The following is a 24,741-nucleotide window of genomic DNA, read 5'->3' on the forward strand; positions in this document are numbered from 1 at the left end:
TTAAAGAAAGATGTTAACAATAATAAATAAATCATTATTGTTATAAACAAATAATTGAATTATCGCTAATATTTATTCGCTATTTATTCGAAGATTTCGCATTTTCAGCAGAATAGGCCTTTCAGTGATCCTCATTCAGTTTTTGTAAATTCATCATTTATATAAATGCAGCAGTGTATCCCAGAGTTTACCAAACCAGTGAAGAAATGTGGCACAATGCCCTGCATTATCTAAAACAAGTCTAAAACAATTTTAATTTAATCTGGGTTTCTGGGTCCCACGATGGGAATAAATGCAGTTTCAGAGGATTTTCCTCAAGAATAAAATTCTACGGGAAACGCTGAATAGTTACCTCTTTTGGGCATTAAAAAAAAGTCCATTTAAAGAGTGAATATCAGCATGAAATATCAGCAGCTTAAATAAAATTGGTCAAGCAGTGGTAATAACATTAAGGAATCTAATCATTTTTAAATTCCTTCCTCTCTTTATCTCCCTTCTTTCCATCGCTCCCTGTCTCTTTCCTCCTCCCTCACCACCCCCAATGTATTCAGAGCCTCGACACTGACTCCTTATTGTGATTTCTCTTTATTTATGTTTGTTTAGGATCCGCCCCCTCATCGGCTAGTGAGTCGACAGCAAGGACACATAACACCCACAAAACGGAGGGTTGGGGGGGCGTTGGCACCCGTATTTTGGCTCCAGCACTCAGTCCACCTTTTAGATCACTGGTGAGCAACCTGTGGCTCACGACAGAAACTATGTTTCATAAAGAGCACCAGTTAAAACTCCTAAATTTTAAAATGACTTCAGAGGTCAGTCCCTCTCTCTCTCTTTCTCTCTGTCACTCACTCACACTCTCACTCACAAGATGATTTCAGGGATACAAGGTTCCCAACCCCTGCTTTAGACTGTGAACATACACTGTTTAAGACATGTTGGCTCTCACATGATTATATTCACTAACATTGGAAAACACACACACACACACACACACACACAAATGTGGCACGTTGCACGTTTCTCACCCCTACTACCTCGCACAAACATGGCTTCTCACATATGGTTCACATAATTGGACCAAAAACATCAAACACATTAGCCACATTAGCACATTATTTTTATACTCGCCACCACCCCCACCCAAGGACACACACTCACTCACACACACACACACACACACACATGCACACATGCGGGCGCACATGCACACAAAGGAGCGGTTCATTCACAGCTTCTGCAGTGAGTAGCTCTTAGAATGAGTGAGCTCGTGACTCATTCTCCCATGGCTGCGTTGATACCAAGAGGGAGGGGAGAGAATAGGTAAGGGGTGGGGGTGAATGAATGAGAACGGGGTGTTGCTGAATCCTTTTGTTTTTGAGAGGGGTGATGAGATGTCCAGTTCATTTTAGTCTGATGTTCTATGTTTTTTTTTTTTCCTTTGTTTGGGTTTTTGTCTTTGCATCATCATCCCCATCGTCATCCCCAGGCTTGTGATATTGGCTGTGTTTTATAGCAGGAGACACCCACCCCTATCTTCCCAATAAATCTGGGTGGAGGAGGCAGTGAATGGCGTTAGAGTGGAATGCTCACATCCTAAACCGAGCAAATTTTGGTATTTACGAAATTAGCCCCCCGTGGGCATGGCCTGTCCTCTGTCTCTGGGTTGGAAAGCTGAAAGGAGTAGTAGCAGCAGCAACAGCAGCAAGGTGATCCGTAATAAACACAGCTGATTATGCCCACCTCTCCTTCTCGGATAAACGTCATTCATGCCAGTGGGGTTGCACAAGTCATGCGGATGTCTTGAAATATTTAGCATGCAGACAAAGTTTGCAAACACCTGAAAAAAAAAAGCTATTCTTATTAAATTGTTCCGTTGTTTACTGAGCAGCTTCCTCCCTCAGGCTCCGGTTTGCTGATTCACACAGAATGCCCTTCTTCCTCTTTCATCCTCTCGCCCCCCCCCGCCCCGCCTCCTCCATCCCAAACAGCGTGTCTGCGTGTCCCGGTGCTGTTTGGCTGCTAATCGGCATGTTGTGGAGAACCAGCCTGTCCCAGCGCAAGTGGACTCATCCATGCCTCTGTAATCTGCTAATGGAATGTTACACTTATTGCAAATTACTACCCTCTTAACTGATGGGAGATATTTTACTCCTACAAGGAAAGGGGAAATGTGCCATGCCATGCAAAAAAAAAAAAAAAAAAAAAGAAAAGGGGGGGAAAAAAGCCTAATTTGTCTCAGAGAGTTTTGTTCAAGAACAAGGCTAGCATTTTGACTTGCAAAAAGTACATTTCTATTTTATCAGCAGGGTCTGGCAGCATTACTCAGCCCCTTCCCCTTGCTTGACTGTAATTATTAACCTCTGTCAGTTCGACTGCAGGCCTTGCTTATCCCCCTCCTCCTCTCCTTTGTATTTGTTGATGGATACACTTTATTAACTCTAATTAATAATCCAGCACTCTGCTTCCACACTGGCTCACAGTTTAGCATGTTGCTGTTGGCAGAGGAGACCCCGGTCTCAGGCAAGCTTCCCATTGCAGATCAGTCTGGCGCTTTGTCTGCATGTCTGTCTCAATCTTCCTCTCTGTGTCCGTCTGCCTTGTTCCATTTTATACCCTTCTCGTAACCTGGGCTGCCTCTGTCTGCCTCGCTCTCTCCTTACCTAACTTAGAGTTTATTTGTGCCGCCAACTCAACCTGACAATTTTCTCGGATCATTGTTGTCGTCATTTTATAACCAAGTCAGTTGAGTCACCCCTATTTGTTGTGCGCCTAAGGGGACGCGTGTGGAGCCCCACTTGAGTTTGTTTGTTATGATCCATTTTCAGAGGAGGAGAAGCAGGTGGATGCTGGAAATGGCCCTTGTGTGTGTGTGTGTGTGTGTGTGTGTGTGTGTGTGTATGTGCACAGTTGGCCTTTTGTAAGCCTCTCCCCTGGCTTTCTCACCCAGCCTGGACAATTATCCCCAGCTCCCAGTGGTAGCCTCTGGCCTGCTCTCAGCTCAGAGGCGTGGCAGTGGTTGATCCTGCCAGCCTGTCCCAAGAGGTGGGGAGGTGAAGATGGGTTACGTGATGTTGACGGGAGATGATGGCGTTCCCAAAGTGTTGCCTGGCCACTGTTTACACTCCCAGAACAGGCAGCTTGTTTGTGGCTATTCTTGGCTCAGCGGCAGCCTGCCGATTTGTGGAGGAGGCCTGATGTTTTTCCCGTGGCTGCTTCCTCTGGAAGGCTGGCACTCCATGGCCACGTCAGCGCAACCAATGCTCCAGTTGACTGAGGGGAGGGGAGGGGGATGTGGCCTTTTCTATCTGATCTCTGTCAGCACTTGTGCGTCAGTCTGATGTAAAAGAGTGGGTGCCCCCCCCCATTCTCTTCACCCCACCTCTCTTCTCTCTCTCTCTCTCTTTCTTTCTGTCTCTCGCTCTGTCTCTTTCTATCTCTCTCTTTCTGTATGTGTGTGTCTCTCGTACTTCCTCCCCCCACACTCCTCGTTTCTGTTGGTTGTCCTCTCTCTCCGCTCTCTAAATCGGTACACACACAGCTCCCGTTCTGAACAGCTAAACAACGGCATATAGAACGGCAGTGTGATTCATCAGATACCCTGTTGCTCAGCACCAGCGGCCCTAACTGGAGCTGCCTTCATCAGTCATTAGGCAGGTGCACAGCTGAGCCCGGCGTGACAAAGGCAAGGCATAATTTGTTCTTAAAAGCGAGTGGAGTTAACAGTGTACACTTCGAACTCCCACTCAAATTATATTGTAATCTGAAATCAATGAGGGCTGAGCTGGTGTGTCTGCCTTCATTCAGGCTGAGCTCTCCCATGCTCCCTGAATTGAGATTTTGTCCTCACACACTCCGTGTTCTTAGGTAGGAAAATGACTCACTGCCCATCAGTCGACTGAAAGGGGCTTCAAAGCGCCTTTTTTTCCTCCTTTTGATTTCAGTGGAAGGTGCTTATCAGTTTCCTGTCATGACTGATGTAGTTCTTTAGCACCAGATCCGCAAATACCCACTTTTTGTGTGTGTGTGTGTGTGTGTGTGTGTGTGTGTGCTAGTAGAAAATCACACATTCTCATACTGTTTGTTTGGCGTCAGAAATAACAAATACACTCTACTCATGTGCAGTATGAAGGCTACAGCATGACAGTGACTAGAGCAGTTGGATAACTTACAGTATTTTGTTGTTTTTGCAATTTTAAAGTATTAATGAATTTAAATGTAGTTCGCAGTGTGTACTTTGACTATCTGGTTAGCGTTAGTTGTGTGAACATGCATGTGATCATGGTGGACTGCTTGACCAATACCATCTCCTGTGTTATCGGGCTCATCAATTATTCATTGCACCTGTAACAGCAGATGGTATTGGCCATTATAGTTAAGCAGCCTAATGCGTTCAGCGCTGGACAGCATAAAGGGTTAGTGTTTATACGTGGACTCAGCGTTTCTGGAGTAAGCATGTTGATATTTGAAATCAATGAATTCAGCGAATGTCTCTTCACGGTCTGCTAGCTGTCCTTCCTGTGTGTGTGCTGAAAAAAAAAAAAATCCAGTGTTGGTACACAGCCCTGTAATTGGAAAATAAACAAATATCATTATCAAATATTAACAATCTTTCTCCAGAATTGCTGACTCTACCTTTAATTGAGATGGGAATCGGCAGGAACCACCCGATATGATCCAATCGACGATAGTGGGTGCTAATTCGATACGTTTCAGTTCTGTGAGTATTGCAATTTAAAACACGATGGTGTACTATGGAGAAAAGCTCAGTCATATGTCGTACTAAGACAGTTGTCATGAGCATGTCAGTCAAATTTATTTTGAGCTTTTAACATTTATCGCAGGCCTTAAGATAGAAACTGACCAGCAAATCACAAAAAGTGTTCTCATTGTCTTAAGCTAATATGAGCAATACCGGCTTGTGTGTTACTTGTATTGCTGCAATAATAGCACAGTTTGCATACAGCAGTGCTCATGTCAAACTCATATTTCCCTTTAAGTTCTCCCAGGCTTTTGATTTAAGGTGTGAAGGTGCAGCATGGATTTCTCCTCTCAGCCGGGCTCTATGTATTTTCTATCAGTCTTTATTTCCTGTAATGAGAAGCTTGATTCCCTCGATGCTATGCCAGAGACCCGGAAGGGAGTGTTTGTTTGAATAGATGACATTGCCATCTGTTGCATTCCAAGTGGCAATGTTTTTTTCCATGTTGTATGAAATACAAATAGGTCTAAAATAAGGACAAAGTATCGATGCAGGGCCAGCATGGTGATATAAAAATCGTCAAACAAAAAAAAAGGTGATTTGTAACTGAATTGAAACCCCCACCTGCTGTATTTAAATACAAGAAATGCAAGCTTGGTGCATCTCGGTCTACCAGAAATAAATCTAAAAATCTGCTTGGGCAGGCAAAACAAATAAAATGAATTTATGGGTAACACAGCCAGGGTTCAGAGATCAAAACGTGTTTCCAAGTGATCCCTTTATTTGCAGTGCAAGATGGCCGGGTTTGTGTTTTTGTACTGAGCTGTAGGGTGCAGCAGAGAGCACCAGGTCTGTGCTGAGGTATATCTCACTTGTTGCCACTTCCTCTCCCCTGAGAGGTGGAGCCTGCACGTCAACAGTTGAGGGAGGTTGTGGGTGGGAGGGTGCAATCTACCATTACACAGGCCAGACTGTGTGTATTCATGGGCCTGCTTTGCCTTTTCAATGAGTAGTGCCTTCTTTCTGCTTACGTCTGCTTCGACACGATGAAGGAAAACTCTTCCTCCAGCGGACAATCGGGAGGTCAGTGTTCGTTTCAGGTCTTTTTGCTCTCTTGCATGACATCTGGACTTGGGACCTGGTGTTTATCTTTCAGGCTTGTAAGAAGAGAAATGTGCGAATGTGCAAACTTGGCACAGAGCTCCTTCTCTCTCTCCCAGGCTTTCTGCTGAGCTGTCACTTCTCTGAGCTGAGCTAAGCCGCTGCACTGGCCCCTACAACACAGCCACGCAGGAAACTTTGTTGTTTCTCAGCACTTTTGTAAAGTGGTCTCCTTGCGTTTGCCAGGATTTTAAAAAATCCATTTCCGTGCCCCCCCCTCCCCTTGTAGGTATCTTAAAAAAAGACATTGAAAAAGGAGCTAGTGTAGAGGAGTGTTGAGGCCACGTCGGGATATTCTCCTGTTGGAGTGCAGGGATTTTCAAACTTTCATGTCCTGGACCCCTAATTTGACTTTCATTGAGCCACGGACCCCCATCTGAAATGACTTTGCCTTGGGGACCCTGATAAGAAAAGATTGTATTCAAGCATTAAATTGTTTACATGCTAATCTTGAACAGAGGATTCAAAGAGATGACATTATAACATTATAACATGACAAAGTTAAAATAATCACTCATACTTTTTTGTACCATGATAATTTCTGGTGGCTTAATTCATAGAAAAAAAATAATCCTTTGCCATCTTTGCAAACTCAAAGTGATTAACAATTTAGCAAAAAACAAAACAAAAACAAAAACGAAAACAGAACATTATTCAATTAACAGATTATTACAAATTATTACAGATTAACAAAACATTACCTGCTTTTTTCAACAAAATTTATCAAATGTAAAATCACAGGAAAAAAAATTATATCATTATAAATACACATACATTATATTAGATGTTTGTGAAAGGGCTACCTTTCACAAGCATTTAAATTATTCCTTATTTTGCTGAGGATCCCCTGGAAGAGCCTCCCCTGGGGACCCCGGACACCACTTTGAACACCACTGTGCTATAGGACACTGTCGTGTTTGAGGTTGGCTCCTGTGTTAGCCTGCCAGTTGCCAGCCTCCGTTCATCCTGCGCATGCATACTGTACATCAAACAGCTTGGTGTTTGCACTGACAAAGTATTTGATCTCCTTTATTTCTTTTTCACAGGTCCTGCTCAGGTTCCCATGATGTCTCCAAATGGTTCAGTGCCTCCAATCTATGTGCCTCCTGGATACGTTTCACAGGTGCGCATTCTCTGCTGCTTCCGCTGTGAACATTTGAGACCCGGCCCGGCTTAGATCGGGGCGAATATTTACCTTCCGTGCCCTTGTTTTTTGTTTCCGTGCCAGATCATTGAGGAGAACGGAGTGCGGCGGGTTCTGGTTTTACCTCAGCAGCCAGAGTTCCACCCAGGGGGCCACTCCCCTCTCCACCACCCTCCACCTCCGCCCCACGCCCACCTGCCTGCCTTCATCCCACACCCCGCCATGATGCCCCCACCGCCCCACCTGTACACGGGCATGGCAGGGGGCGTGGGCGACATGAGCTCTCAGTACATCTCTCAGTACCATCCAGCTCATATCTACTCAGAGCAGGGTGAGTCAGAGACAAAATCTCATTTATTTGTGCTTGGAGCTTTATTTGCACGTTCAACTTACTCAGGCAAAGGCCTGGGTCACAATGTTTTGTTCCTCTATGTTCTTAATCCTTGTACCTCATAACTGCCCTTTCTGTTTGTGTATGCTCCTACCGCTGTTAACCTGTTGGTTTTGATGATGGCCGGCGCCTTGGCCCCGCCTGTCAGGTCTTGTTTGTTCCCCGATTTGTGTCGGAACGCACCTACAAGTGTTGTCTTTTTGTTCTCTCAGTCTCCACAGATTCTCACTCCCAACACGGACGCCCGCCGTTTGTTCACAGGGATGAAAGAACTAGCAAAACGTACGAGCGTCTGCAGAAGAAGCTGAAGGAGCGTCAGGGAGGCGGAGGAGGGGGGCCGGTGAAGGACAGCCCCCCTCCCTCGCCGCAGAAGACCCGCAGCAGCCCCACGACGTTGGACATCCACAACGGGGTCGGCGGGAAAGGGCTGGAGGCGGAGCAGGGGCAGCCCAGCAACACGGCGGCCGGCCCTGACAAGCAGACCAGCAGAGGGAAAAACGGAGAGTCAGGAGGTAGGAGGGCGAAGGGGCCGGAGGGTCAGCGAGGGCTACAGCCGAGGCGATGCTCAACGGTCTCCAGATGTGGGGAATGTTGTGTGTTTTTGGCGCCAAGGATAATGCCTCATTAGTTGGAGCAGCTGGTGGCAGCCTGCAACACAGCCATCATTACTCTTGATTACATGAACTCTTGACTGCTCATTAATCATGGAGTTTAACGCTGCTACTTCATTTGGCTACACCAGTGCATACTTAAGAAATCACTGTCAACTTTTAGAGCGGGGGAAAAAATTAATTCACCTCGTGACCTCACAGGCTGAAATCTGGCTGCTGGAATCAGGTGGCAGATGAAAGAATCTCCTGTTACTGCATTGCATTGCGTTGTTGTTGAAATTGGCTTTTTTTTTTATCTCTCCTGTGATTAATTCCTGTACTCTATATGATTATTAAATGTCTTTGCAAAATGGTGATTTTTACCAAGAAGCACTTGCTCTTTGATTGGGCTGACACAAAAACCTGTTTACTGTTACTGCCATACATATGGCGCTTTTCCACTAGCATCTACTCGGCTCGACTCTACTCTACTGTTTGTAAGGTTTTCCATTAGGTGGTAGTACCTGGTACCAGGTACTATTTTAGTACCGACTCGGCCGGGGTTCCAAGCGAGCTGAGTCGAGCCGAAAATGTGACGTAAACGCCGTGCAGGCCACTGATTGGACAGGGAGCGACGACACATGCGAGCGACTCCTTCACGAAAACTAAACCCGGCATTAAAAAAAAAAAACAGCAACAGCGACCATGCACATTGATCATTCCTGAAGTTGGCAAAATTGGAAAATGGCAAGCAAACTGGTACTGTGGTCAAATGAAGAGGTGGAGACTTCTGTGTTTGGTGGCGGGGCCGCCTTGCTATGACGACTCCACCGACGGCGAGGTGGTACTCAATTGTCATGGAAAACGACTGAAACCAAGGCGAGCCGAGTAGGTGCTAGTGGAAAACCGCCACTAGTTTTAGTTATCAAACTCTGTTGTAGCTGTGCTGGAAATACTGCATACATTTGGCCAAAAGGGAATAAAACAAATCCACCATCAGATAACAAAATAGCCCCAGAAATACAAAGTATATCACCAAGAGCTGTTTTTAAGCGTGTTAAATTGGGAAACGGTGGATTTTTCCTTTTATATGCTGCTTTATTGGGCACACAGTGCACATTCACATCTATAACTCTAAAACGGAATGAGAAGCACTCAGAAAGATTGTTACTGGGAATGCATGACAAATTGTTGAATCAGTTACACCTTTTTCCCTTTTTTCAAGAAAGATCATGATGTCATTTTGCAGGAGTACAGACAGATGAAAGCCGGTTGTCCCTAAACGTTTATCTCGCTTTGTTACCCGAGGAGACAGTATGCAGGTCCTCAGACAGATGTAGCTTAGTTTTGTGCAAAACGTTACCCAGAGTAGTCGCTAGACAGAAAAACGTCATTTTAAGTTGAGTAGCTGTTTAGATGGAGGCCAGTGCTTAAAGACAACACTGCACAAAGAATTGCTGTTATTTTTTTTTATACCTGCTGCTTTGTGTTGTTTTTATTCAGCTGGAGACGTCTTTATTTCATATGCGTCTCTCTGGTTTATGTCCCTTTAGAGCTGGATGAGGAAGCTCAGGCCCTGCAAGCACTATTGAGCACCATCAGTAAACCAGCGGTGAGTGTGTCTGTTTTCCACTTCCAAAAGCTTTTCTCATTACAGTAATGTTTTGGTGTGTATTTTGCACAAATTGCATGCGAGTATATACATGATCATATTAGCACCGTGCTCTTTTTGTCAGACACTTAAAGATGCAAATGTGTTGCGTCATTAAGCAGTCTATTAGCATTTCATGATGAATTCTTGCTGACATCAAATTAATGGAGACAAACTCGCTGACTAGTGTACGTGTAGGGATTTCTGTTCCCAAATGTTCCACCAAACATCGACGCTGGCACTTATTAAAAGGTGTGAGCATTGCTTTGGAGAAAGCACTGATTTTTTTTTTATTATTATTACGCAGATCTTTTTTATTGCCGTTTTCTTTGCAGAAAATAACAACTAAGAAATATCACACCATATTGCTGACAACACATGAAAAACAAAATAAAAGCATCACAGACAAAAGAGTTACAGAAGATTATACCGAAGAAAATACTGCCCTTACATTCATTTGGAATGTGATACAGTACTAATTTTAATGAAGGGAATATGAGCAGGTAATCAGTCTGAAGATAAGATATCATATTACATTTATTATGATAATTTAACAGAAATATACAAGGAAGTATATTTTTTAAATGAATTCTGTTGAAAGTAGGCCTGTTGAGACACGGCAGTGCTCTGACTAAATAAAAAACAACACAGGTTTACTTCCTGCGTGCTGTGAGGTCCCGTCGTAGCCCTTTTAATTGCAGCTGAATGGGCATCAGCCCAACCAGAAATAGAATTTCTTTGACCTCATATAAGATTGGATTTGTCATACCCCATCGTCAAGGTCTGAACTCCTTGTAAAAGTAGCAAAACAAGTCTACTGGAAAGGTGACGGGGAAGGGGATGGGAACGTGTTAAATTACAGCAAAGGTTCAGCTTCAAGGGGAAGTAGACCCCCCCTCCTCCCCCCGTGACGCCACATCTTGGTTGATAAAAGTAGTGTGAACTGTGGGAAGCAAAAGAGTAAGGTGGGCCCCCGGGGCAGAGGGGAGGAGACGCAGACTTGACCTGATTGAGTTCTTCCACATATAAATCCCTCCTGCAGTGCAGCTCAGGCTATTTTTAAACCACCTCAAAAACAGAATGAAAAACCCAAGGGTTGCACAGCTCATAGTCCTGCAGCTGTGCCACGCGCTGAAGAACGCTTCTCCAAAGTGGCATCAGTCGCGTGTTTTGATCCCTGTCTCCGGGCGTGTGTGCAGACATTATCTGTTTTTTTTTTTGTGGCGTTTATGCAAATTTAAACAAAATTGATTGTCTTAATGATCTCTTTGTGACTTGTAAGCGAACTATAACAGGAAATTATCCCTTTGGCTGAGGTTGGTAAATTGGCGTGCTCTAGTCAGCATTTCTGTGTGATACACGGTCCTCTTTTCAAGGTCATACTCTAAAAACCTTGCTCCTTTAAAATTATCAGAGGTTAATTGTGAGAGCTGGCAGATGTTGTGGTTGGCAGATTTAAAACATGAGTTCCCATGACCGGTTTTGTACCTAAATCTCTAGTGTGTTGTACTTAGATCTTATTCTTTATTTTTTATTTATTTAATCTGTAATCTGTGGATACTGCTGAAAAACTGCAAATTTCCTTCGGGATGAATAAAGTATCTATCTATCTATCTTTTGATGTTGGTGGTAAAGATTTGTGACTGACTCAGTATACCTGCGTACGACCCAGGTGTCAGATATCCAGGCCAGAGGGGCGGTGCTGAGCTGGAGCGCGCCCACCAGGCCGGAGCGCGAGGAAGGTGGCGTAGAGGATGACTCCAGCCCCTCGGAGCCCTTCAGTTACGAGGTCTCCATCTCATACAGTGGCAAAGATGGGAAGTACAAGAGCACGCACAGGTGAGCAGCGAGCTATGAGACAATCAGCAGCAGCCGTTGTGAGAGATGCCACCTTCTTCATTAATGACTGATTTTCTTCTCTGTTTTCTTTTGACGCAGTGGGGAAGAACTAAGTGCAACTTTAGAAGACCTTCGACCAGCAACAGACTATCACGTCAGGTTGGCATCTTCCTTCATCTGATGTTGCTATTTTAACCACAAACACCATAAATTATAGAGTAAAACTCGGCAGTATATCAATATTATATTGATATTGTGGTATGAGACTAAATATTGTCTAGGATTTTTTTTTATTGCAATATCTTGATATGGCATAAGTGTTTCCTGGTTTTAAATTAATACTTAACCAGACTGAGACAAGATCTGGTTCCTGTGGGTAGCATTTTGTGTTAGCTTAGCATAATGACTTGAAGTCTATGGGAGTCATTAGCCTGGCTCAGTCAAAGTGAAAAAATAAACCTTACAGCAACTCTGAAGCTGTCGTGTTTACAAAATGAATCGTGTGCATTTGAAATACAGTTTTTGAAATTAAAAAAAAAGAATGAGAGTCATTTTAGAGGTCAATTTGTGCTAGATCGTCCTAAACCTTCAGCGGTGTGCAGATCAGCGCGATAGGTGGAAGGATAAATGCGTTCAATGGCTCTACCACCTAACTGCTCCTAAAAAGAAAAAAACAAACAAACATGTATCTCAAATACATGATACATTGTGTAGATAATCTTAAACAGTTGCTGTAAGGATTATTTTTCACTTTGACAGAGCTAGGCTAATGACTCCCATAGACTCCAAGTCTTTATGCTAAGCTAACATGAAATGCTACCCACTGGAAGTGAAACAGTGGATGTACAGAGGAAAAAATGGTATCAAGTAAGTGGTAGAGAGAGTATTTTGCCCAAAACGTTGGCGTATTCCTTTAAAGGTTGCATTAGAGTAAATGGATGCAATTTTCTGTTCCTAGCTGTTCAGTTGCTTTATCATCATACCCACATTACTAAGGATAGCTTTGTAAAACCTTGTGTGTAGATATCTGATGAAAGCACCAATAGTCATCCCTACAATTTTGTCACAATATCATAATCAAGGTATTTGGCCAAAGATATCATGATGTTTGAATTTGTCCACATTGCCCAGCTCTAATAAAAAGCAGCATTATGTAACTGAAGCCTTTCCCCTCCCCACAGGGTCCAGGCTATGTGTAACTGTTTACAGGGAAGCCCCTCGGAGGCTGTGAGCTTCACCACTCTCAGCTGTGAGCCGGAACCCCCCAACCCTCCTAGGAAGGCCAGTGGGACCAAGAACACACTTGTACTCCAGTGGAAGGTGCGTATGTGTGTGTGCAGTTCGAGGGGGTTGCTAAAATGTAAGGGCTGTGTGCGGGAAGGTGCGGAGTTTTGCATATTACAACTAAATATCTCGTCACCGCATTCCTTTTCGACATTAGTGTAATCACCATAAATGAGACCTGTCACCAAAAAAAATGTGCAGCCTTCACCTCTCACACAGTATGTCATTGGGTCAGATTTGAAGTGTAATCCTGCTGAATGACTTTACAGCACAAGATGGAAAGATTTAGGTTGTTCTGCCACCGCCAGAGCAAATGTTTCTCACAGTTGTTGTCCTTAAAATCAAGCTAAATGCATGTGGGTTTCCACAGTTAGGGAGGCAGGATAAGTGGCAACACCATCTTTGTGACAGGAATCAACAGGGTTTATGGGAAATGTGGTTTTTAATTTTACATTCCCACTGGGCTGAGATAGAGGCACCCAATCACTTAGACCATGATGTCAATTTTTAATGGTAATAACACTAAGTAAATGCAGTGTAATTCATTTGATGATGTTGAAGTATATTGAAATAGTGTATGTCGTACCCCTGATGCAGGTTTTGTGTGCAGCACCTGAAACACACACTATTTGTGGCTTCAAGTAGCCCGAAGGCATAAGGCTGAGCAATTTAATCGATTGTGCGATATATATCGATATTTTGTTTCCCCCGATATTTTGTTTCAGCCGCGAGTATCGATACATTAAGCCCCATTCAAATCCCCTGTGTCACGTCTGGCACTCTGCTCGCCGCCCATTTCCCCCGTTCGCGTCGCAGGAGAGCGATTAGGTCAGCCAGCCACTAGTGTCGATGTAGAGCATTTCTACCAAGTTACCCGTCTAGATACTCTCTTTACACAGACGCCGACGTCTTTCTTCCTCTGTTTACGCCGTCAGAGCTAAGAGATTCAGGAGGGAGGCGGCGAATATAAATCCAGCACCTTCGATCCATGTCAGTGAGCTACAGCAGCGCACTGACATAGATTGTGTAACAAAGCGAAGAGTTACCACTCCGCTCTATTTTCACTGACTAACAGCAGCACACTGGCTTAGCTTGTCTATTCAGAGAAGAGGTATCACTTCGGCTTATTTTTCAATCTGTGTTATCACATGCATACTACTGCTCATTCATTGGTAGCTGAATTGTTAGGTCTGTTTGATAAGTAATTTACATTTTTATTTTCAAATAATAACAATTTAACATATTGTTAAATTATTTTCTCATCACATCTTTGATTCATTTTGTCCAGCATTTGTAAACTGTAGACTCTCTGTCCAGTCAGAGCCATATATTGTGTAATTGATTGATGCTTTCAGTTTTCAGTTCAATTAATTCCATCCAAGTCAATGGAACACTCACAAGATGTCACCAAAATCACTCTGTCCCTTTAAAATCTTTCAGAAAATGATGTCAGTGTATCGAATCGTACCAAATCATATCGAATCGTATCGTTGGCCGAATATCGTGAAATATATCGTATCGTGAGCTGAATATCGTGTATCATATCGTATTGTGAGATTAGTGTATCGCTACAGCCCTACTAAGGCAGTGTTTCCAAACTCTAGTACTGCTGACTTTCTGTCTGAGTTTCTGTCTGTCCTAGTTGTTTGTGTTCGCCTGGTCTAAATCCCTGGTCTAAATCACTCCCTGTTAGACGGTAAAATAACAGCCATTCCAGTCCAAAGCATCGCAGTGGAGATGGGATTCATCGCCTTAAGGGAACAGAAGCAGTGTTTTTTTTTTGTTTTTTTTTTGTGGAAGGTCATCAATTGCCTGCGAAAATCAAGCGAAGTCAATGAGAAACAATCTTCCCTTTCCTGAACTACCACTGCTGAAATGCCCTCTGGCAATGTACTTAACCTGCTGCGGCTTCAGTGAAGTTGCTCACTTTGCAGCACCAGAGACTGTAGTTGTGCAGAGCAGCTTGCAGGTGTGAGTGAGCATAACTGTGTGAAGTTGTGAGGCAAGACGCTGCAGAAATGTTAAAAAAAAAAAAAAAAATATATATATATATATATATAATAATAATAATACATGCATACTCAGCCTCCTTAGATACACAAAAGTTAAACAAAAATTATGCACACCTGGATGTACCTGATTTGCTATTGTCAGACCTGAATCTTGCATCTTTATGATTCTGTCAGGTATCTGAAATGTTGTGCTTTGGATATTTAACTGAGCATCTTTTAATTACACACCTGTCTGTTACTCCTGTATCATGCCTCTGACATTTACTTTCCCACTCGGTCTTAGTGTGTGTATGTGTGTATGATTGTGTGTATGATAATGGTAAAAATGAAAGTTTGGCTGAGATAAAACACAAAAAAATAATCACGCTGTTTTTATCCACAGGCTCCATGTGACAATGGTTCCAAAATCCAAAACTACATTCTTCAGTGGGACGAGGTACTCTGCGCTTTACCCTGAAAGGCACTACACAGTGCACAATACTTTGATGTGTTAATGTGATCTTGCATAGAGATATCTACTTACTTGTTCTTTAAAGTAAAAAAGACTTTGTTCTCTGAAGGGGAAAGGCACTGGGATGTTTGAGCAGTGCTACTATGGGCCTCAGAAGCAGTATCGAGTGACCAAGCTCTCACCAGCCTCAAGATACTCCTTTCGCCTTGCAGCCAAAAACGACATGGGTACAAGGTAGGCGTCTGAACTCACTCGCCCACTTTCTAAATAGCACCCTCCCAGTCATCCATCTTGCATGTTTCTGTTCTCTGCCATTCAATCTGTGTGTGGGTATCTCTAACTCTAACTTTTCCTTCCTTGTGGGTATCTCTAACTCTGACTCTTTCCTCTGTACTCTCCCCAGTGAATTCAGCGAAGTGGTGGACCTGTTCACCTCATGCAGCGTGCCGTCACCACCCCTCCCTCCGGAGCTGCTGAAGGCGGGGGTGACCTGGCTGTGCCTGCAGTGGCAGCGGCCCACTGGCTCTCCCAAGGAGGACGACATCTACTACGTTCTGGAGATGGAGGAGGAAGGCTCAGTATGTCTCTGTCAGCCTCATTCTCAAGCTCTTCTCAAACTGTTTTTTTTTTTTTTACATGAGCCATTACCTTGTTTACACTTATTTCAGTAATAACTATATTTTTCCAACCACATGAAAACACAAGTGTAGAGACACCCAGGAAGCATTTCATATCCGGTGGATCGAAACACTAAGTGCAAACCAGAATCAGATTGGTCAGTTACATGGAAATATCAAATGTACACAAGGTTTCCTAAATTTTGGCCACAAGTTTTTGTGGTCACTTGAGGAGGATCAATTTTTTTGTTTTTTAAAGGACTTCGAACTACATAAATAAATGACATTGCAACGACTGCAGTCAAAGGTTGTCTGTAATACAGTTTGTGATGATATTCTCGCAGTAATGCCACACACGTTGTCGCTCTTGTGTAAGATGCTTGTTGTTCTTGAGGGCCATTCTTTGCCACGGCGTGATATTGAGTATTTCTTCATTTTTATCTTCAGACAGCATGAAATATGACCAACATTAGCCCACACGAAAGAACAACAAGTTGCACCACGCTAGTCAATTCTTCAAACACTCATGGATGTTCATTCTTCTAACTTCTACACCCTGTTATTTATTTCAGCCCAGCTGATGGAAACACACTTAATTTACTTTTTATTTTTCGCGACATTTCAACAGTTTGCCTTGTATTTGCCTGACAGTTAGATGGAAATATCGCTACTGTCACCCCTGCCTGCACAGCCTCAAGCGCACCTCCCACAGACATAGTACCTGCCAGAGAAAACAATATAAAAAGTCCCCAATCCCCTGTAGTTGTTTCTCTCCTGCAGCCCACTTTGTTTTGTGTGCCGCTGCCGTTATCTTATAACTCATTGCTCACCTGGTTGTTTTCCTCCTCCTGTCGTCATTTGTCTTTGTCTCAGGGATATGGCTTCCAGCCAAGCTACGATGGCGAGGAGCTCTCCTGCACCGTCAGGAACCTCCACAGGAGTACTAAGTACAAATTTCGGGTAAGTGCTTTGTGCTCTGTGATGTGTGCGATCAAAGCTGCGCCGGTGATCCACAGTTTTAATTTAGGCTGCGTGGAGGGACAGGCTTCGGGCAGGCAGGGTGCGGAGGCCCACGGTGGCCCTATGACTCATCCGTTGGCAGGAGTGTGCCGGCAGGATGGGGGGTGGGGGGTTGGAGGCTGATAGCATAAGCAAGAGTTCTGTGCCGCTTATCACATGCAGGGTCCCAGTAAGACGCTAGTTCATTGCAGTTGGAAATGATGGTTGCCATTGGAACCCCCCATCCAACACACACACCCACACTCACTCTCAGTCCCGACTGGAACGAGTCGAGATGAGCGTTGGAGCCGCGGTGGGTTTTAAGCGTGGCTGAGTTCAGGGATAGACAAGTGTCTTCCCTTCACCGTCAGTCTCTTTCTCTCTTTGTCTCTTGAGATCGCTTTTCTCCCTGTTGCATTCTCACTTTCTCATCTCTAAAATAGTTGCTCTCCATGACTTGCTCACAATTTGACTGCTAAACTGCACCCACGCATCATATGTGACTGTCCTTCACCTGTTGCAGCCAGACAGTTAGTGCTGGAAGAAGCACACATCATGTTCCCAGTCGCAGTTGTCTGAATTTTGTTAAGAGTTTTCAGATTAGTGGTCAGTCAGCTGATTAAAGATGATCCAGTGAGAAAGGTGTCTTAAGTAAAAAGACACACCCTATCAAAAAAGGGGAAAATGCCAGATGCTGTGTGTGTGTGTGTGTGTGTGTGTGTGTGTGTGCGTGCAGCCACTTTCACATGCTGGCAAAGATGATTAAATAAAGTAGCATCAAGCTCAAGGGGCATTTAAAGATCAGAATAAGTGATGACAGAAGTTTGAAAATGTCAAGGCAAAAGACCGAACAGACTCTGAAAACTCTTTACGTAGAGTGTGGCCCTAACAGGGTTAGAGATACAGTTCCCACGCATGCTAGCTACGCATGCACTCATGATATTTTAAGGCGGTGATTTTTTAACTTTGGCCCCAGGACCCCTAGATTTTTTTTGGGATGGTCCAGAGGGTCTCTAGCAAAATGAATAACAGTTCAGTTTCACTAGAAACTGTTTCAATACAAAAAGTATGAGTGGTTATTTTAACACAGTTTTTTTAATCTCACCAAGTTTAACCTCATTGTTAGTGTACAAGTATGTCATCTAAGGGTGCACTCACTCTGGCACGGTTGGAGGAGGAGCTTCAGTACGGTACGGGCGTTCATGCATGGTCACATGCACGGTCACACACGCAGCGCATGAAATGTGGATATGACGTAAATCAGTGGTTCTCAACCTTTTTGGGGTCCTGGATCCCTGTATATTTTTGATCGACCCTGAGGACCCCCCCCACCCGATCTGGGGGGGTAGGGGTGCAATTTGTTAGAAACAACAGGAACTGCTTTTTAAATTGCATTATGGCATTTAAATTACTCTTTGAGGCAAATAAGAGCTTTCAGCTGTAACTTCCAGAACAAAACAACTCATGCAGTACTTGTGCAGTGTTTCCAGTTTTCTTTTCCCACAACACTTTCCTGCAGCTGTTTCACAATAAAAGCATTATTAAGAAATGAATTGGTGTATGCCCACTGAAACGCTAGGGGGCTCATAATTTGAAAAGGATGCAGATCATGTTAAGTTTGTATTAACAGCGTCATGCAGTTACTTTAACAATGCAAATGGGAGCGAGATCTCTTATTAAAATACAATGAATTAGTTTGCTCCGTATCATGCTAGAGCAAAAATGCCCCCCTCCCCAGTCATCACGTTGAAATACGACAACAGGCATGTTCCAACGTCATCATAAATCAGTATAGTTCAAATACATTCATCTCTGTAGTTTAGGTAGATAAAGGTCTCAGTCACATTTGAGTAAAATAATCTTATTTCTATAAATGTCATAGAATCTTTTTGAAAAGATATTTTATTTTCACGGACCCTTTGCAATTACACCACGGACCACTAGGGGTCCGCGGACCCTCGGTTGAGAAACACTGATGTAAATCATGCGACCATCCCTCCCGCGTTTCCTCCTGCCTTCGCAAAATCGCTTTATGCGTGCAGCGCGATTAACTGCATATCAGAACAATGTGGAACAACTGGGCCTAAGAGTGCACCCTAACTCCCAACACCAACCAGACTATCTTTTCATATCAGGGGTCGTGGGGCAAAATTGCTTCCACAGCTTAATGAAAGTCATCTTGTGAGTCCTGAACATGAAACAGTTTGAGAGCCACTGCTTAGTTTAAGGCACTTGTGATAAAAGCAGCCCCCAAAAGGCGTCAGAGTATGGGTAATGGATTGCTGGTAAAACATCCCTGCACTTTGCTTTCGGAGGTTTTATTTTATTCTAGAGGCCTGGTTTGGTGATGAAATGTTGCAAGTGTCTTGATTTGTAATCAGTTAATCAGCCGGTGAATGAAAAGTAGTTGCCTACATTGGTTATGCCACACTGAATTTAAAGGAACATGCCACTTTTTTTTGGGGGGTGGGGGTGGGGGGGGGGGGGGGGGGGGGGGGGGGGGGGGGGGGGTTAGCTTTTTATCTATCATGTCCACAGTGAGATGAGCAGAACGATACTAAAACTGTGCATCCAGTACAGGGAAAGGCTATGGGCTACATGCTAACCATGCTAACACAATGAATGCCTGTGGATGGGAACAGTGAGCCTTGATCCTGTGAAGTCTAAATCAAAGATCACTCCCCAGCATCATTTTATCTTAATAAGTATTTAAACAATACCTTTTGCATATAGATAATGATCAAAAATGAAGACATTAAAACAAGAAAATTGCCCTGTGTATAGTTCTGTTTATCTTCAGCATGGGCCTTGTTATCCTAGACTTTACCATTATCATGACTCATCACTTTGCTGTATCGCTTGATGTAGCTTTAGTTCAGCCGGAGTGCTGCTGTCCAGTACACCCATACAGGGCCAATTTTATCTCCAACACTTAAAGCCAAAAATTGATTACTTACTGAAATGCCCAAATCCAGTGTCATTTGTATTTAAGAATTAAAATCGGCCATAAACACACTGCAGCAGATATTTCTTGTGTTTCATAATCAGGCCGAGTGGATTAGTGTGAATATAACTGATAAATTGATATTTAAAAACTCCAGTCTGCTGACTGGGGTGTATTCCCTGCTATACTCACGGCTTTTCTAAAGTCATGACGCCAAGTGGTAGATAAAATTCCTCCATATTCTGCCTGTAATGACTACTGTGAGGTTGCTGTCAGTGTTTTTTTCCCCCCAGTCGGCAGATCATATTTATAGAACATCCACTAAACAATGAAGAGATGCTTATTTGATGACGGAGTCAAACTAAACTTAGAAACTACCAGACATCCGATGACGTTCATCTACATCCAGGTTTTAACCCCGTAACAGAGAAGTTTTCATGTAGTGACGAAAACATCAGCAGTTCAGCATAAGCACCTCCTGCCTTTATCCAAAACGGCACCAAGATATTGAAAAAACAGCGACCACATTTTAGTGTTTCTGATCTCAGGTGAATCGATAGTTAGACTTAATATTTCAGTGATTCATTTTCAGTCCTCGGAAAAGGTCAGGTCATTACCCAAAAGGTATTGTTATCATTGATTGACAATTGTTTATAATTTATTCTTGCTTCAAGACCAAACTGAAAATTTGGAAGAAATTTCAGCATCTTTGTGCAACAGGCTAAAGCTTGTTATCTCATAGCCCAGAGGCCAAATTATTTCAGTGTACTCTGCATCTGTTATAGAGGAGCCAAGGATACTATAACGGGGTTTCAGTCTTCTTGACATGAAACCTAATTTAAAAATTGATTGTGCTTTGCATTCTGCATTAGGCTGGATATTAAACTGCATTAGATTAGATATTAAACTAATTCATCTGTTTGTTATGTGCTTTGGTTTGTGCTTGACCTACACTTTGTTGAATATCAAGAGCCATAATGTCTTGAGCCTTTGTCACCCCCACCCCCCTCCCTGTACATGTTATCATTCTAAAAGCACTGTTTTTGAGGATTTCACTGCTCCTTTGTCTTGTAGCATTAAAGGACCAAACCAGTGATTTTTGCTTTTTCAGTGTAATATTTACAAAATGTATCTACTTCACATTTCCGCAGATGTTTTCCCCAAAGCAAGCAGATGTATTTCAGAATTCCAATAGCAGGTTTTATACCTTTTATCCAGCCACTGGTTTCCATTCATTCCACTGTGGTGTGAAAATGAACTTTAAGAGACTTAAAAACTTTCTTCACAGCAGTATTCCATCACCATAATAAAGTCATCTACATTAGTTTTTCTGTTTTGATGACTTGAGCAGAGCAGAAAATGAGCAGAGTGACACAGTTTCTCTCCTGTAAAATAGTTTGCTTCACACAATGAATTATTAGCTCTGTTTTTTATGAATGGCGACAACTTTGTTAGCCGCAGAGGCAGAAGATTATAAGATGGGTGTTTCAAACAAAAAAATTATATTTCAGAATCCATATTTCATCATTTTGATCGCATATTGTGAGATTTTCAGGACCCTCACAGGATTTGCAAAATGGTTTGTTGATATGTAAAATGTGGATATGTTGTAATAAATGGGCCAAACGTTCAAAATCACTGTTATGGTCTTTTAAAGTCTGTCATCACATTCGTCAATTCAGACGATTCAGAGAGTTTGGCGTGAGCTTCTTCGCTTTTAAATTATCTATGTTGCTCTTAAAATAGTTAAGGCTACATATATATTCAAAAATATGTGGGGCAGAGGAAAGGGGGATGTTTTCACCTGCCACAGAGCACAAAAATGACCTGAATTAAGTGCAGAATTGTAACATTGCTATTTAGCTGACTTGCTTAGGGTCGACTTTTTTACCATTACTAAGGAATTTTGTTTTAGAAGTTGCTGCACACAGTTTTAAAAAGAGTAAAATCACTGAATAATATTCTGTAATAAAAATAAATAAATAAGATAAAAAAAAAAACAAAAAAAAAAACGGTGCAGTCTCAAGCCGGATGCGAGTGTCCCTTTGCCACTTCTGTCGTCAGAGATGGCAAAAGGTATTTTTTCCCCAAAGCAAAACGCCATTACGCTCAAATCAAAGCTTCCTCCACATGCCCAAATGACAGAAATGTTCATTAGTCACTCGTGAGGCTGCCTTCCTCTCCTCATTTCCAGTTATCCAGCTGCCCGGTGTGAGGGGAGGCTGGGTGCTGTGCAGGTTTGTCTCAGTACAGTATGAGGATGAGCTCTCAGTAGGTTCAGAGGGAGATTTGCATATTGTAGCAGATGCACCACACTGAAATGCAAATGCCGCTAAAGTGCTTTCCCTTCATTGCCTCCTTTTTTTTTTCATCGCCTTTGTTTGTAATGTCTAAACAGCGCTGTGTCTAAACGTATGGATGGGTTTAAAGAGCTGAATCTTTTTAATAATGTATACTTGTCTGAGGCTATTACAGTTTCTGGCTGCGAGCGCTCGACTCCCCGTGTCTCAGATCCCTTCATTACCCTTCTCCCTCCGTCTAGTCAGCACTTGTTATCAGGAAACACGATGACCTTTATGCACATGCTCCCATCGACTATCTATGCAAACAGTGGCCAATAATCTGACAAGAAAAATCTGACTCCTGACTGCCAGTGTGTATTGTCTCCCTCCAGGTGGCGGCGTACAACTCAGAGGGGAAGAGCAACCCCAGCCAGGTGGCGGAGTTCACCACGAACCCAGACAGACCCAGCTGTCCCTGCAGGCCGGTCATCAAGGGAAGAGTCCTGCCCACCAGCTTCAGGATGGCCTGGGGTGAGCTCTTGATGCTGATCGCCCGTTTGTCTAATTCAAACGTCATCATCCTGAGCATCTAGTTGAAGTACTCACAAAGCCGTACCAGCAGACTCTAATTGTTGCAATCATTTGTTTTGCTTTTTAGAACCCCCAAAAGACGACGGCGGGGCGGAAGTCACAAAGTACGTCGTGGAGCTGTCGGAGGGCTTAAGCGGTACGTTACAAAGCAAACCGCCGCACGCTTTGATTTAAACTCCACGGGGAAATTGATGTTTTGGACATCTGAAACAGCAGCGGGCGCTTTCATATTTTTTTTTTTGTTTTTTTTTTTCCTCGTTAGGCTTGTCATGGGAGCTGGTGTACACCGGGCCGGCCATGGAGCATGTGTGTGAAAGCTTGAAGCCTGGCTGCTCCTACCAAACCCGAATTTACTGCATGAGCGAGGGGGGGCAGAGCCCGGTGAGTCATTCAGCACCGACGCACGCAGACACACACTCGCACACGAGGCCTGTGTACCACCGCAGGATTTCAAAGAGTTTGCTGATCAGTTTCGGTGTTATTTTATTACAGGTGTGACTGTCCGTGCATGAATGCCAGGATTATATTTGAATAAGAGGAAAAGTGGTATTAGAATTGAATGTGATACAAAATGACTATATTGCATAGTTTCTAAGAATTGGTGCAAACACACACACACACACACACACTCTCACACACACACACACACAGACTAATTCACTTGGCCAGTGCCCAGTGCAGTGGCCAGTATAGTCCGCACAGCAATATATCTATAAAACCTGATAATAGTGGGCTGTTTTTATCATTTCTTTTTTATTTTGTCAAGTTTTTTTTTTATTATTGCAGGTATGATTGCTGTAAGCATTTATTGTCTGGCAGGAAGCCATAGTTCTTATTGGTTCCTATGGCTGATTTGATCAATTTGGCATGAGTAATTCCAGATATGCTCTCTATTTATGGGTTTTTTTTAATAAGAAATTGTCATTCAGCTGGTCTCCTATGTTGGGGGATTAGTCTACACTTCCTGGTGTGTAAGTACAAGACTAAAGAGTCTAATCGATTAACCCTCCCTGCATGTGTCAGAGGATGTTTTTCTTAATTAGTTGAGTTCACAGACGCTCTTCATTAATTTCTTCATCAGCTGTTAGTGCATGCATTTATTCATGATGGGGCTTGTAAAGAAACATGACTCATGGTGGCAAGCTCCTGTCTTTTTGGTGCAGCACAACGTGACATAACACTCACATGTTCGTCTTTTGTCACAGAAATCGAGTCTGAAAAAGGCCGATTTTTGCCAGACAAGCTGTCTTACTTTATCCGTGGATTTATAAGGAACAAGCATATTTCTCTGAATCGTGGTGCACCACTGAATGTTGCATTCACATTTTGTTTCCCCTGGCAAATTGTTGTTGTTGTAGCCTGAATCATTCTGATAAGGTGATGAAAATGACGATCCGCACCTATTGTGTTTGTGAGAGGGGGAGAAGGGAGCGAGATTTTCGATTTCTTATTTTTCTACAGTCCTAATTGGTGTGTTGTCTCCCTTTGCAAGCTGTCGGAGACCCTGCAGGTCCAGACTCCCGCAGTGCCCCCAGGGCCCTGCCAGCCCCCTCGGCTGGTGGGCAAGCCCAAAGCCAGGGAGGTGCAACTGCGCTGGGGTGAGTCATTCCTCTCCAACTCAAACCTGTGTGGGCTGTATTCAAGCTTCTGTTGATGCATTTATTTGTGTTGTGAACTCATAGCTTGAGGCACTCCGCTTTGTGTGTGTGTGTGTGTTTGTATTATTTCAGTGTTTGTATCTTTATCATTGTATCTTTTTTTTTTTTTTCTGGAGAAATGCCCTATATAGAGTGTATTGAGTAATGAACATTGGCTGTGCAAATTTCCCAGGTCCCCCTCAGGTAGACGGAGGCAGCCCCGTGTCCTGCTACAGTGTAGAAGTGAGTGGGCCGCAGACTGAGGAGAGCAGGGAGGTTTACCAGGGCCCAGAGCTGGACTGCACCGTGGGAAGCTTACTGCCTGGCAAAACCTACAGCTTCCGGCTCAAGGCAGCGAACAAGGCTGGGGTGAGCGAGGCCATCAGAACTGATGCATCAATCATAGGAAAAAAAGGATTGTTTTTTTTTTTTTTTTTTTAATGCATGCT

At 43.4% G+C, this 24,741-nt stretch overlaps 1 protein-coding gene across 3 annotated transcripts in view; it reads left to right on the top strand.

The window, feature by feature from the left end:
- fndc3a (fibronectin type III domain containing 3A) overlaps positions 1-24,741 on the top strand; it is a 67,154-nt gene that overhangs the window by 30,842 nt on the left and 11,571 nt on the right. For all 3 annotated transcript variants that reach the window (XM_030066625.1, XM_030066626.1, XM_030066624.1), the window contains exons 4-19: positions 6,907-6,983; positions 7,089-7,335; positions 7,608-7,907; positions 9,539-9,597; positions 11,309-11,475; positions 11,575-11,634; positions 12,657-12,795; positions 15,154-15,207; positions 15,332-15,456; positions 15,626-15,800; positions 16,713-16,799; positions 22,457-22,595; positions 22,723-22,791; positions 22,918-23,036; positions 24,148-24,253; positions 24,486-24,661. In XM_030066625.1, the coding sequence (XP_029922485.1) occupies positions 6,907-6,983; positions 7,089-7,335; positions 7,608-7,907; positions 9,539-9,597; positions 11,309-11,475; positions 11,575-11,634; positions 12,657-12,795; positions 15,154-15,207; positions 15,332-15,456; positions 15,626-15,800; positions 16,713-16,799; positions 22,457-22,595; positions 22,723-22,791; positions 22,918-23,036; positions 24,148-24,253; positions 24,486-24,661 (2,099 nt within the window). The remainder of the gene's footprint in view (positions 1-6,906; positions 6,984-7,088; positions 7,336-7,607; positions 7,908-9,538; positions 9,598-11,308; positions 11,476-11,574; positions 11,635-12,656; positions 12,796-15,153; positions 15,208-15,331; positions 15,457-15,625; positions 15,801-16,712; positions 16,800-22,456; positions 22,596-22,722; positions 22,792-22,917; positions 23,037-24,147; positions 24,254-24,485; positions 24,662-24,741) is intronic.

Source organism: Myripristis murdjan, chromosome 13 (assembly GCF_902150065.1).
Source record: "Myripristis murdjan chromosome 13, fMyrMur1.1, whole genome shotgun sequence".
Lineage (NCBI taxonomy): Eukaryota > Metazoa > Chordata > Actinopteri > Holocentriformes > Holocentridae > Myripristis > Myripristis murdjan.